The sequence below is a fragment of the Larimichthys crocea genome, chromosome III (assembly GCF_000972845.2).
Source record: "Larimichthys crocea isolate SSNF chromosome III, L_crocea_2.0, whole genome shotgun sequence".
NCBI lineage: Eukaryota > Metazoa > Chordata > Actinopteri > Sciaenidae > Larimichthys > Larimichthys crocea.
In genome coordinates this window covers 21842352-21854237 of record NC_040013.1, presented here as the reverse complement: position 1 = coordinate 21854237, position 11886 = coordinate 21842352, and the positions used below count along the sequence as shown (strand labels likewise).

The following is an 11886-nucleotide window of genomic DNA, read 5'->3' as shown; positions in this document are numbered from 1 at the left end:
CAAGAGCAGCCATGACAAGCAAAACCTTTCAGTTGGATTAAGGGAGATGAATACGTGAGGAGGGAGGTGAACAATGGAAACCATCATTTGGTTCTTGAATGTTTTTATTATGTTTTTGTTGTGTTTTCATGATGAGTTTATGTACAGTCTTTTAAAAAGTGAATTTTAGGTTTCACAGATGAAATCATGCTTTTTTTTTTTACCTCCAGGCTCTGTTGCTAATAACTCTGCTGAAGGTTAAATGTATCTCCATCTCCATCGAGCTTGGGGAACTGTAAATTGACTCTAGTGACCCCAGATAAAGGTTCCTTATACACTCACGTGAATCTGAAATTGGGCTAAAACCGTTTTAGGACATGTGAGTGGATACAAAGTGGGGAGATGTAAGAGTTATTGCTCATGACACGTATCATGCCGTCATACCCTTCTCCTCCTGCAGTTATTTAACGCTGGATTCAAGCCTAGTTTGCCTTAAGCATTTTACTGTCCATTTACAGTGAACCCTTCTCTGTTGCATTCTCTCTGTCCTCTTCCTCCCCCTGCCCTGCTCTCCATAATAGACAAGTTAAACTCTAAAAGGCCGCGCTCCAGCAGATACCATTATGCCTTCCCTCCTTACCTCCACCACCACCATCTCTCTCTCTCTCTCACACACACACACACACACACCAGTCAGTCACTTGGCTCCTTGGCGGCCTCAGTAAAACTCTTGGTATCAGTTTTTAAAAATTAACCAGGGATCAGGGGTTCCGTTACACTCTCTGGCGTCTGAATCCTTGATCTAGCACTAAATGGAGGAGCTGGTTCAGTGTTCCAACATCATTTGACTTTCATGCTATTAAATTTTAATGAATGCGCCCTGTACAGTGTGTGTATATGGTATGTGTTAGCAGTAGGTCTTCACTGGCCTGCACTCGTCCCTGTAGTGCAAACCTGTATGTGTATGCTCGTGCTTGCATTGACATTAACTAGAGCACGTGGACGACATACCGAAGATGTAAATCCCAACTGGAACTGAGGCCTTTATGCTGTCACTTGTGGCCAGACAGTGCTGTCAAGAGTGGGGTAGAAACACTTGCAATGTACTCTGATGGAAGCATTGGTGGGCTTCATCAGGACAAGCTCGTGTGGAGCTGACAAACATGATTTAAACACAAAGACTCAGTAATGTCAGGCTGCGATTTGGGGAAATGTGCATGCATAAGGCAGCTAGAATGTTTCCATTTAATGTAAAGCAGCAAAAATAAAAAATAAAAACAGGTTTAGTAGGAGAATCAAACGCCTTGTGTTTTGGTCCTCTTTGCCTTCCATGTTGTAGACACTTGACATGAACGGGTGTCATGTTTTGAGATCTGTTCCACAACTTTCCTCTAGATGGCAGTCAAGGAGCATGTTTGACTCTGCTCCGCTTCAGCCTTCAGTCAGACCGGCTTTTGCACCTGCCTTGCCCCGCCGCTGTCCCACTCACAGTGTGGCCTCTCCTCTGGTCGGTGCTGTTTGTGAGCTTGGGGAGGCTGGCATCCCGCGTAATCCATCCTATGGCTTTGTAAATGGAGGTTAAATTGATAAGGACACCCAGGCCTCAGTCAATCCCCGACCTTTTGTTAAGTGCATGGGCACAAAAAGGAGGCGTGTCACCGGGCAAAGCTTTCTCTAAAGCCGAGGCATTTTACGGCGTGTCACATATTAAGCCAATAACTGTGATATATGCAAAACCAACATGGTGAAATCCATATTTTTATAAATATGCATGTGAGCCTTTGTGAGCTGAAAACAAACATTTAAAACAGGATTAGTCATGCAAACAGAAAATCAGATTTTATTCATTCACACACAAACACTTATCAGATTTCACATATACACCAAACAACCATGATATCATGAACATATGATGCTTTTCTTCAGGCGTTCCTCCGTCATAAATATCCAGAACAAAACAATAAAACACCAGTTTGAGGTCAGAACAAAATCGCTAACTTTAACATCGTTATTTTCTAACAAAATTGTTTTTTATATTGTCTTTAAATTGGATTTGTATAGCCTTTACTCTAAAAGACCTTTTGGTGTCATTGTGCCAATTTAGGTTGCTGACCTGGATCCTGATTTCTGGTTAAAATTGATATTTATCATGCCAAATATTAAAGGTTAAAGAAAAAAAAGAGTAGTATATATATATATATATATATATATATATATATATATATGGGGATCTGGACACAGCGAGTGTCCATGTTCCAGACAGGAGCTCCAGCTGACAGACAATAGTCTTCAGCATCAGACCAGGGAACAATCACCAATTCATGGAAAGAAAAGGGGGAGCAAAGCGCACCAAGTCTTAAAGAGTGGGACGAGATCTGTTTTAGTGTTGTTGTTGTTTTTTTTCCACTAATAAATAAATATCCAGAGACGCGATTGTGGAGACAGGAATATTTTAAGACGCAATAAAGCTGAAGAGCAGCAATGGAGAAAAAGATAAGGTGACTTTTGGCCAATTTATCCGCAGTTTTATTAAAAAAAATAAGAATAAAAAATTGATAATTGTAGCAGAAATACTTAATATTCACGATTATTACGTGATTATTAATACCCCCTATGCAATATCAAGATTCCTTTATTGTGCGATTGACTTTGATTGGGCTTAATTAGTTAAAAGTTGGCTATTTAAATTGGTTGATAGTAATGTGAAGAATTTCAGAATTTTAATTATTCTGTGTCGCTTAATTCAGAAGATAAACTCACGCACATGTTTCTTCTTTTATTTCTGGCACATGGTGTGTATGATGTCTGCGCGTCCACGGCGCGGTTCTCAGTGCATACATTATTAGTGCTGTACAGTGTCGTGCCATGCCAAGAAGGCCTGAGAACGGCGGTAGAAAACACAGGTGCTGGGGCTCTATTTAAGCTTCTCAGCCCTCTGTCCACTCGGTGTGCACAAGGCGAGAGATCACAGCCTGCACCCAGCGCCCCCACCCCAACACACACACACACACACACACACACAACCTCCATATGTGCTGTCCGTGTAAGGCTATACGCGTGCACGTGTGTGCGCGAGAGTGGGAGTTTGGGGGGGTGGTCATGTTCGCTTGAGTAAGCCAGAGTTGGGTTGCTTTCATGTTATGCTTGTTTTAAAAAGATGAGGCTTGTGCAATGGCAGTGCACACTAATAAGCATTAGACTGAAGTATTTCTTGACACACCCCACACACACACACACACACACACACACACACCTCCCAACCTGACCATGAAAGAGAGAGAGAGACTATGATCCCATCTGTCTATACACGGTAGCCTACATATAATGAAAGCTTATACACCGCTGATCCTGTATCATTGCCTCCTGCCTTGTGTGACCTCCAAATTACAATTTAATAGAAGGACACTTTCAAACGCTGCCCTTGTCTTAGAGGGAGTGTGTTCGTGTGATAAACGCTGAGTGTGAAAGGGAGACTGTGTGTGTGTGTGTGTGTGTGTGTGTGTGTGTGTGTGTGATGGGGTTGGCTGGGGAGGTTGATCGGTTGACAACGAGCAGCAGGTGCATGGTGCCCGGCATTGGTTAAAAAAAAAACGCACAATTTACGCACCTCGGAATTGCACAAAAAGTCAAAATGTCACACATCTCACTGCGTTTACCTGCTTGCAATTACGCCAATATATAAAACTGTCGACCTGATCCCATAACCACATATCACTATTACCATATTGCCTCATTTTTATATCAATCCATCTGAGTTTATTGTACTTTCTTTTTTATCTTCCTTTAATGTGACTAAATCGTCTAAGGAGCTGTATCTGTTTGCTGTAATTCCTCCCAAATGCATTGCAGGACTTATGATTTAAAGGTGAAAATAGAATGTGTAATTAATGCAGACTCGGTTGTTTTGGCCTTTACAAGGACGGCTAATTGCTGCTGATGTTTCCACGGAGTAACCTAGAATATGAGCTCTCTGTCTCAAACGCAGAATGGCTGGTCATGGTCATATAACTTAGTATAAATTACCACTCAGTCAAGAGGAATGCTGCAGCCCTGCGTCTTACCTATTGAAGAAAGGAGAGAGCGAGAGCAGAAAGTTTAGTCCAAAGGGCCCCCGCTCATTCCTGCACTGACAGCCGCGCTGGCGAGGCTATAGGAAAACTGGTGCTCTTTGGGTGCTGCATGAATACACACCAATAGGAAAGTTGTGTTCAGTTAACCGGTGAAATCCGAGAAAAAACAGGGCAGGGCAAGTATTTCTCACCGCCAGACTCCGGCTTAACAGTCAACCCCTCCTTCCTCTTGCTCTCTATAGTTGGACTGACAGTGCCTGAATTAACTTCGATATACAAGATGTTGTGGTTGGGAATGAAAAGGAAGGTAAACTATGACCTCTAAGCGGATCACCAAGACGCAAACAGCCATCAATCCAAACAGAAATCACTCATATTTTCTTCAGAGGAGCATTCGCTTGTGCTTTTCTCCCCTTTAAAGACACTTTAAATCACTTTGACTTAAAAAAAAAAAACTAATCGTCTTTATGTTGTTGACGTTCAGCCTGATGTTCATGCAGATCCTGTTTGACGGATGCACTTGTACAGATAAACTCCAAAAACAACTTAAGGGAAACGAGGGGAAAACATGCGGAGTCTCCGTTGTTGCCGCACTTGTCTCACATTCTCGTTTACTCTCATGTAAGTATCACACACAGAGATTACTCCTCGCTAAGTTCCTTTGTCTTGTGATCCATATTTGAGTTGACAGATCACGAACAAGAGCTCCCCCACTGTTAATGACCCCAGCCAGCAACAGATAGACTCACACTTCCAGCAATCCTTTTTTACTACTGCCACTCTGGCCTACATATGTTTGCAGCGAGAACAATCGTGTACCTGTTTACATGCGTCTCATTTACACGATTAAACATGCTCTAATGGAAAATCACTATGATATTTAATTAATATTGACTTTTGCTGTGTCTGTTGTATTATAAAGTAGCGGGAAATTCCTGTAATGTTTCTTTAACACACAGTTTGTTGCATTTATGGACATTTATTATGAATATTCCATTTGGGTATATAAAGTACAAGCGCAACGGATCCAGAGAAATGTGTAAAGACGACTGCAGAAGTTTCTTTTACACATTATTTCCAACAAACGCGTCGTTTTTATGATTTTTTCTTCTCTGTTAAGTTAAGTTTCTATCTCCATATTTACGCTGTGTTTCCAGAGCCTTGGGATAATGAACGCAACGTTGCGCAAATGAAGCCCATTCATCGCTTGTTTTGTATTCATGAGTCCCTATCTGTGGCTCCATCTTTCAGATATAGCCCTAATCCTCGTGTCCTCCTTTGCCGATAAAAATGCTCTTCAGTTTACGATTAATTTAATCTCAATCATAGCCGAGACTTGTCGCAGCCAATAAAACTTGTGGAGTGCGTAAATGGAGAGGTTGGGGGTGTGTGATAAGGGTCTGGTGGTGCGGCAGTGCCATGGCCCCTCGGTGCTCTTGATAGGGCCTATCTGTCTCTAGCAGGCCGATTTAAGACCCATAAGGGTTTAAAAATATGATACAGATTTTCTTCATCTGCAATCGACTGCCAATAAGGCGGGAGATGGTTTGTTTCAGCCAGCCAGGGAGCTGAGCTCTGCGTTTGTCTGCATTCTGGCCTCGGTTATTTCAGGATCACAGGCCTATTGAGTCGTATGACTGGAGCTTTTGACACACTTGTTTTTGTGTTTTGATTGGTATCCGTCTGGGGGAGACTTGTGCATGCAGATAGCCTATGCGTACATCTCATCCAGTTGAGACGGATAACATTATGGAAAAAAACATAATCCGTGGTCAGATCTGAAGTATCTACGACAAAGGTTACGATTTATAAGAATTTCAACTTTTGTCAAAGTGAATTTCAGATTTAGCGGAGAGGATTTTCAAAATAAAACTCATATTTTAACATTTTTTCCTAAGTAATGATTAATATTAAGTTTGTTTTTAGTGCCAATAAGCTCCTTTGTTAATAACCTATAGCCATTAGATTCACAAATGTAACTGGTCTAATTAGGCACGTTTTTGTATGAGAACTGGTTCACTCGTCTCTGTTCTAAATGTTAAACACCCCCTTTCAGGCTCTTGTGCGTATTTACGCACAGACACAACGCCCATAGAATTTTATATTTTAAGCTTTCAGACTTTACACAAAATTGCAAAACATCCTGGAAAAATATATAAACATCCTGTTCATTCCTGATCCCACAGGCCTAAAACACCAGAGCTCCAGTTGTTGGAGACAATAAAGTTTTAGTTTCAGTTATTAAAATCACAGGTCGGGGAGAAATCTGAAAAAGAACTGGACGTTTCCACCGTTGATTTCTGCTGCTATAGCTTTTTTATTCCACTCTCCACTTTCTAAAAGTCATGCGTTCTCCCTGAGCCAAACAGCAGCATCTGTCCTACTTTCTGCTGCTAAAAACATGACTGCAACACTCACAGAGCGTCGACGCATGCTGGCGAGCTGCCTGCAGTTAATACATCGCCGTATTTACACGGGGAAAACCCTCACCTTGTCTTCGGAAGCAGAAATCTTTGCGCAAATGTTTCCACCAAAACTATAGTTCCTGCAACAGTGTCCTATAGCAAATCTGCCCTAGTCTGTAGCATAATTGGTTGGGGATTTAGATGGAAAGGGACTGCAGGAGAGAAAGCCTTTTTTTGGAGGGGGAAATGGTTCTCGTCCGGGGAAGAAAAGCTCTTTTCAGCGGGCCACAATGGGAGATTGGGACAGGGGAGGAGTCCCATCGTGATTAGCCCATTTAATGGCGCGTTTACTTAATTTCTGTATTCACTAGCAACGGTAAACAAAAGGGGAAATAGCACTCACATTTTTAAGTGCTGCATGACGTTGACGTTTGCCAAAATTTGTGTAGTATACAGAGGCAGTCATATGGGGCGATTTTACCTACATCACATGAGTTTGAACTATAGGGATGGAATGATAAATAAATGGAAAACATTTGAATTACAGCACTAGTTTGCGGGGTTTTTTTTCTCACTGTAAAAGAACCAAACAAAGTACACCAATACAAATAAATATTCTCTAAAGTCAACTCTGTTCCGGGAATAGAAAACAAACTAGTTTTAGGTGAGTTCACCCCGCTGACAACATAAACTATTCCGGGAACGCAAAAGCCATGATGAGCATTAATGCTCCCACAATCCAATAATGACCCCAATGAACATGTGTTTAGCCACTTATCAATGTCCTTATGCGTAATCGGATGGAGGAGACAGACATCATGCAAAGAGGTATAGCAAATTGAATACTGTATTTGATTTAGAAATGTATGGTACATTAACATAATAACCACGCAAGAAATAAACACTGAGTAGGCTAATGTAAAAAGCGCTTTGAGCGACCCTGGGGCGGCAGAGAGGAGAGCAGGGGGGGCAGCCTGTAGACTTGAATAAATGTAGTAATAACAAGCTATTCCACTTTTCATATTTTTATATATATATATTTGCATAGACCTAAGTATGACCGGTAACATATAGTCATTACCACCACCCCCTTCCTCCCCCACCCAAAAAAAAAAAAAAAAACCCACAACCAAAAGCAACAAAAACGCCTGGAGCACTTCAGTTGTAAGTTTTGACAAATATTTTATGTAGGAACACCAAGTCAAGAAAAGTGAGGAGGGGATAGAAAAGAGGATGAGACGGGGGAGAGCAATAATTATGTACAAGCATATTTCTACACGTATATTACAGACCGGGAGAATGATCGCATTATTTGAGATATACATAATTCAATATAAAATTTTGAAAATAAAAATAAAAATCTGATACAGTCATAAACGATCCGGTTCGACATTTTTTCTTTTTTTTCTCTTTTTCTTTTTTTGACCATGTACCCCACACAGGCAGTGACAGAAGTGTATTTTAAAAAGGTGCTTACGACTTAAAATGATTGTCTGATGAACATAAAGTAAAAAAAAAAAAAACAGGATTGCATCTTGTCTGCATGGCGGCTGCTTCGCCGTCATCATCATCATCATCATCATCATCATCATCACTTGGACTAAAAACGGAGATGGTGGTGGGGAAAAGCGACGAAGACACCAAGACGATCTGTTTTTATTCCCTCTGATCGAAGTTCCTGATGGAAAATCTTGCACTCAGGTTATTTTCCCTGATTACAAAATAAAAAAATAAAAAATAAAAAAAAAGACATCATGCAAGTAGTCTAGTAGAAGTGGTGTTGGTGGTGGTGTTGGTGGCGGTGGTGGTGTGGGGGTATGAAGAGGAGGGGGAGGCGTGGGTCCTTTGAAAGCGCTTTAGAAAAAAACCGACGTGCTTTTATCTCTTTTTATTTTAATATTTATATCAATCGGTCCTTTTTTCATCCGTGATATTTCATAAGTCTTTTTTTTTCTTCCTCTCAGGTCCATTTTCCCTGTAAATATTTCTCTTTTGTTTGTTTTTGTGTGTTTCTTTTTTTTCTCCACCTCCCTCTCCGTATCATACATCGCACTCCGAGTCACTGGATGTGACGGACAGGATGGACGTTCCAGTATCAACTCTCTCTGTCATACTGGAAACGCTGGTGGTGGGACTGGCCGCGGTCGAAGGCGACTCTGCCGAGCTGTGAGGGGTGAGACCGGCCTCTGAGAGGGACCTCATACCGCTCGGTCCTATTGCTTGGTGCTGGAGCCTGGAGAAGAAAAGAAGCGAGGAGGGGAGGGGGGAAAAAAAGAAGGAAAAAAATGAGAGAAATAGCAATTAGACCTGAGAATGTCCCCCTTCCCCTCCTCCTCCTCAAAATAGGGGTTCAAACTCGCCTTTCTTTCCCCCTGCCGGCCCCAGCCATGCATGCATGCTTTTATCAAATAGCCAGCTTTCAGGGGACAAAACACTGCGCTATTTAGACTACCAAATGTTGGGAGAAATGTAATGGGTTCTTTTTGTTTTCTTTTTTCTACAAAAGTAGATGCACGATCAACGCGCAAGTCAGATATGTGGGATTTAAATGTCGTGAGATAAAATAAGCTTCAAATCCAGCTCGATGTCTTTTGGAAGAAGCAGTTTGATGACATTCCTCACAACAACAGTCTGAAGCTATTTCTGTTTTTATTCTGTCTCTCGGTCACTGTGCAGTTATTATTCATCCTGCAGCTTTATTTCTCTTCAAAAAGCCCCCGTGGCTGCAGTTTCATGACCAAAAAAAATATTATTCAAATAAAAAATATTGGCCTTTGTCCAAATTGCAAAATGTCACGAGGCTTTGATACAGATGTATTTCAGTCTGATGGAAGTGTATGAATGAGTGACGTGGAGATCCAGGTTACTCCAATCATCCTAAATGTTTATCTCCAATCCACTCATGATAATAACTCCATCACGGCGGGATAATGTCAGGCTGGAAATATATCTATTCATTTAGCAAAAAAAAGATTAGAATAGTGTTCATATGGCTTAGTACTCTCCGAGGAATTTTCTAATCAATTATTGCATTTCAATGGAACGATACCACACTTAATGTTATGAATACAGCCTATGTCTTTCAAATGCTTTTTAATACGCATGCTCATTTTAGTCCAGTAATATCAATAATATCTCCATTATCCTTTCAGATAATCTCTTCCAACAATGATGAGTAACATGTGACGTTACAATGATAAATACAACACAGTACGTGATGAATGTAGCTGCTATAAAGCTGTGTAGCTTTAAATAAATCATCACACTGTGCAGTGTGGCTCTTTGCAACAAACATTAAATTATTTAAAATGATTTGCAAAACGTGACAATTTCAAATGTTTTCAAAGGTGCAGAAAATAAAATTAGAGATTTAACCTTTGGCAAGATATATTAAAAATGACGCAGTCCTTTTTATTTTATACTTTTTGCTGATTAGAAATAATTCAAGAGGATGTAAACATTATTAAATAGTGTTTCTGTTATAAATAAGTTAAATCCATTAATGTTTATGTCCATCATTTCAGCACTCATTCGTATTTATTACAATACTTGAACTCTCACGGAAAAGGACAAACAAGCTGTTTGTGTTTTAATAAGAACATTGCGTAATAATCTCCTCTTTGGTTCAACTGCAGTCTGGTTTGTGATTATATTATTTATTTTATTATTCAGAGTGATTTGTGAGACTGACTTGAGTTTTTATTATTATTATTATTATTTCCATATTGTGTTGAAAATAACAGCAAAGTTAAAAATACACAATCTGTCTGCCGAGAATGTTTTAATGAGTTTTTATACAAAATAGAAATTAGGATAAAAATTGTTATATTTTCAGAGACAGCTCTGGGTCTTCCCAGCAGCACAGATAGTGTTTTCGGTTCATCCTGATTCCACTTCATAACAAAAATGTCGCCGCAGCCTGCTCCCTCCCCCCTGCCAGACAGTCTTTTTCCTAGACAGTCTCTGTCCGTAAGCACAGCTACATGTTTAACGAAACCTCCCGATATTCTTTTGAATTTGTGTATTTTATGAAAACTTTTTTTTGTTTTGACAGAAAGACAAAAACAGAATCACCAACCTGTTTTTGGCCGCCGCGGCTCTGTCTCGTTGCCTCCGGTTTTTAAACCAGTTTCCGACCTGTGTAGGAGTGAGTCCAGTGGCTTGAGCCAGTTCCCTTTTCTTGCTGGGATTTGGATATGGGTCCTGAAGGTACCACTCCCTCAGCAGGCTCCGTGTCCGCTCTTTGAAACAGTGCGTCTTCTGCTCGCCGTCCCAGATGGTCCGAGGCAGCGGAAACTTCTTCCGTACCCGGTACTTATCGACCGGTCCGAGAGGACGACCGCGAAGCTTCTCGGCCTCCTGGTAGTGTGCTTCCAGCCACATGGCCTGCAGTTTGCCGTGCGAGTCCTTGGTGAACTTGTGGTTCTCCAGGATATGGTAGAGGTCTCTGAAATTCCCCGTGTGGAAAGCCACTACGGCCCGGGCGCGCAGGATGGACTCGTGCTTGTTGATCGCCTCGCACGCTCCCGGAGCCACAGGCAGGGACCAGAGGAAGCGGCCCAGCCGTTCGATGTCCCCGGTCTCCTCCAGCGTCTCACAGACGCTCGCCACCTGCTCCGGGGAGAAGTTGAGGGTCGGTAGCTGAAACATGGACAAGTCTTCTGGAGACCTGGTGGTGGGAGCGCTGTTCGCCAGGAGCAGAGGGCGATCAGCGAAGTTTGGCAGGAAGAAATGGGAGGGATAAAGCTCTAAAGGGGATCTGAAAACCATGGAAATGACCTGAGAGAGAAAGAAAATTATCGAGAAAAGGGAAAAACCGAAAAAACACGGCAAGTAAAAAAGATTGAATGATTCAATGGCTATCGCCTAATGACACCAGCCTCATAATATCTCCCCCCTAAATCCGCCGTTGAGTGTAGCATTGAAACATTTTGTTTCCCTTTTCTATTGGTCTTCTTGGTGTCGTTGTAGCGTTGTCATGGCAGCCCTGCCAATCACTGTCAAGCGTGCCAATCATTAGCCAGTACGTAGCGCGAGGCTTTCACCACTTGTGCAGCACGCACTGGGGGTTATCAGAGTCTCCGATCTCCACAGCAACCCTCCCACCGCACCGCGCGCATCAGGCACAAGCCAATGCTCGCCTATCTGCTGAATGGAATGAGCAATTAGAGGGTGGAATATTATTGCGATCTTAACGAGGCTCGTTAAAGCTAAAGAAGATATGTAGACTGGAGATGCTTAGCAGAGACGGGAAGGGAGGGAGGGAGGCAGAGGGAGCTTTAAAAGGGTGACAAATGGACAACCAGTGACTGAAACTCCGGAATACACATTTTGAATAGAAGCGAGTCAATTTGCACATTATTTTCTTACAGCTTTTCCTGTAATAGCTACTTTTTATCTTTTTTTTTCTCTCTCTGTTCATTCCATTTTTT

General features: G+C 41.7%; 1 protein-coding gene across 1 annotated transcript; it reads right to left on the bottom strand.

The window, feature by feature from the left end:
• Nucleotides 1-7846: 7846 nt before the first annotated feature.
• Nucleotides 7847-11610, bottom strand: six3a (SIX homeobox 3a). The gene is made up of 2 exons (XM_010740872.3): nucleotides 10533-11610; nucleotides 7847-8687 (listed from the first exon to the last, which is right to left on the bottom strand). The coding sequence occupies exons 1-2, from the start codon at nucleotides 11222-11224 to the stop codon at nucleotides 8495-8497; spliced, it is 885 nt and encodes a 294-aa protein (XP_010739174.1). The 5' UTR covers nucleotides 11225-11610; the 3' UTR covers nucleotides 7847-8494.
• Between the last annotated feature and the right edge of the window lie 276 nt (nucleotides 11611-11886).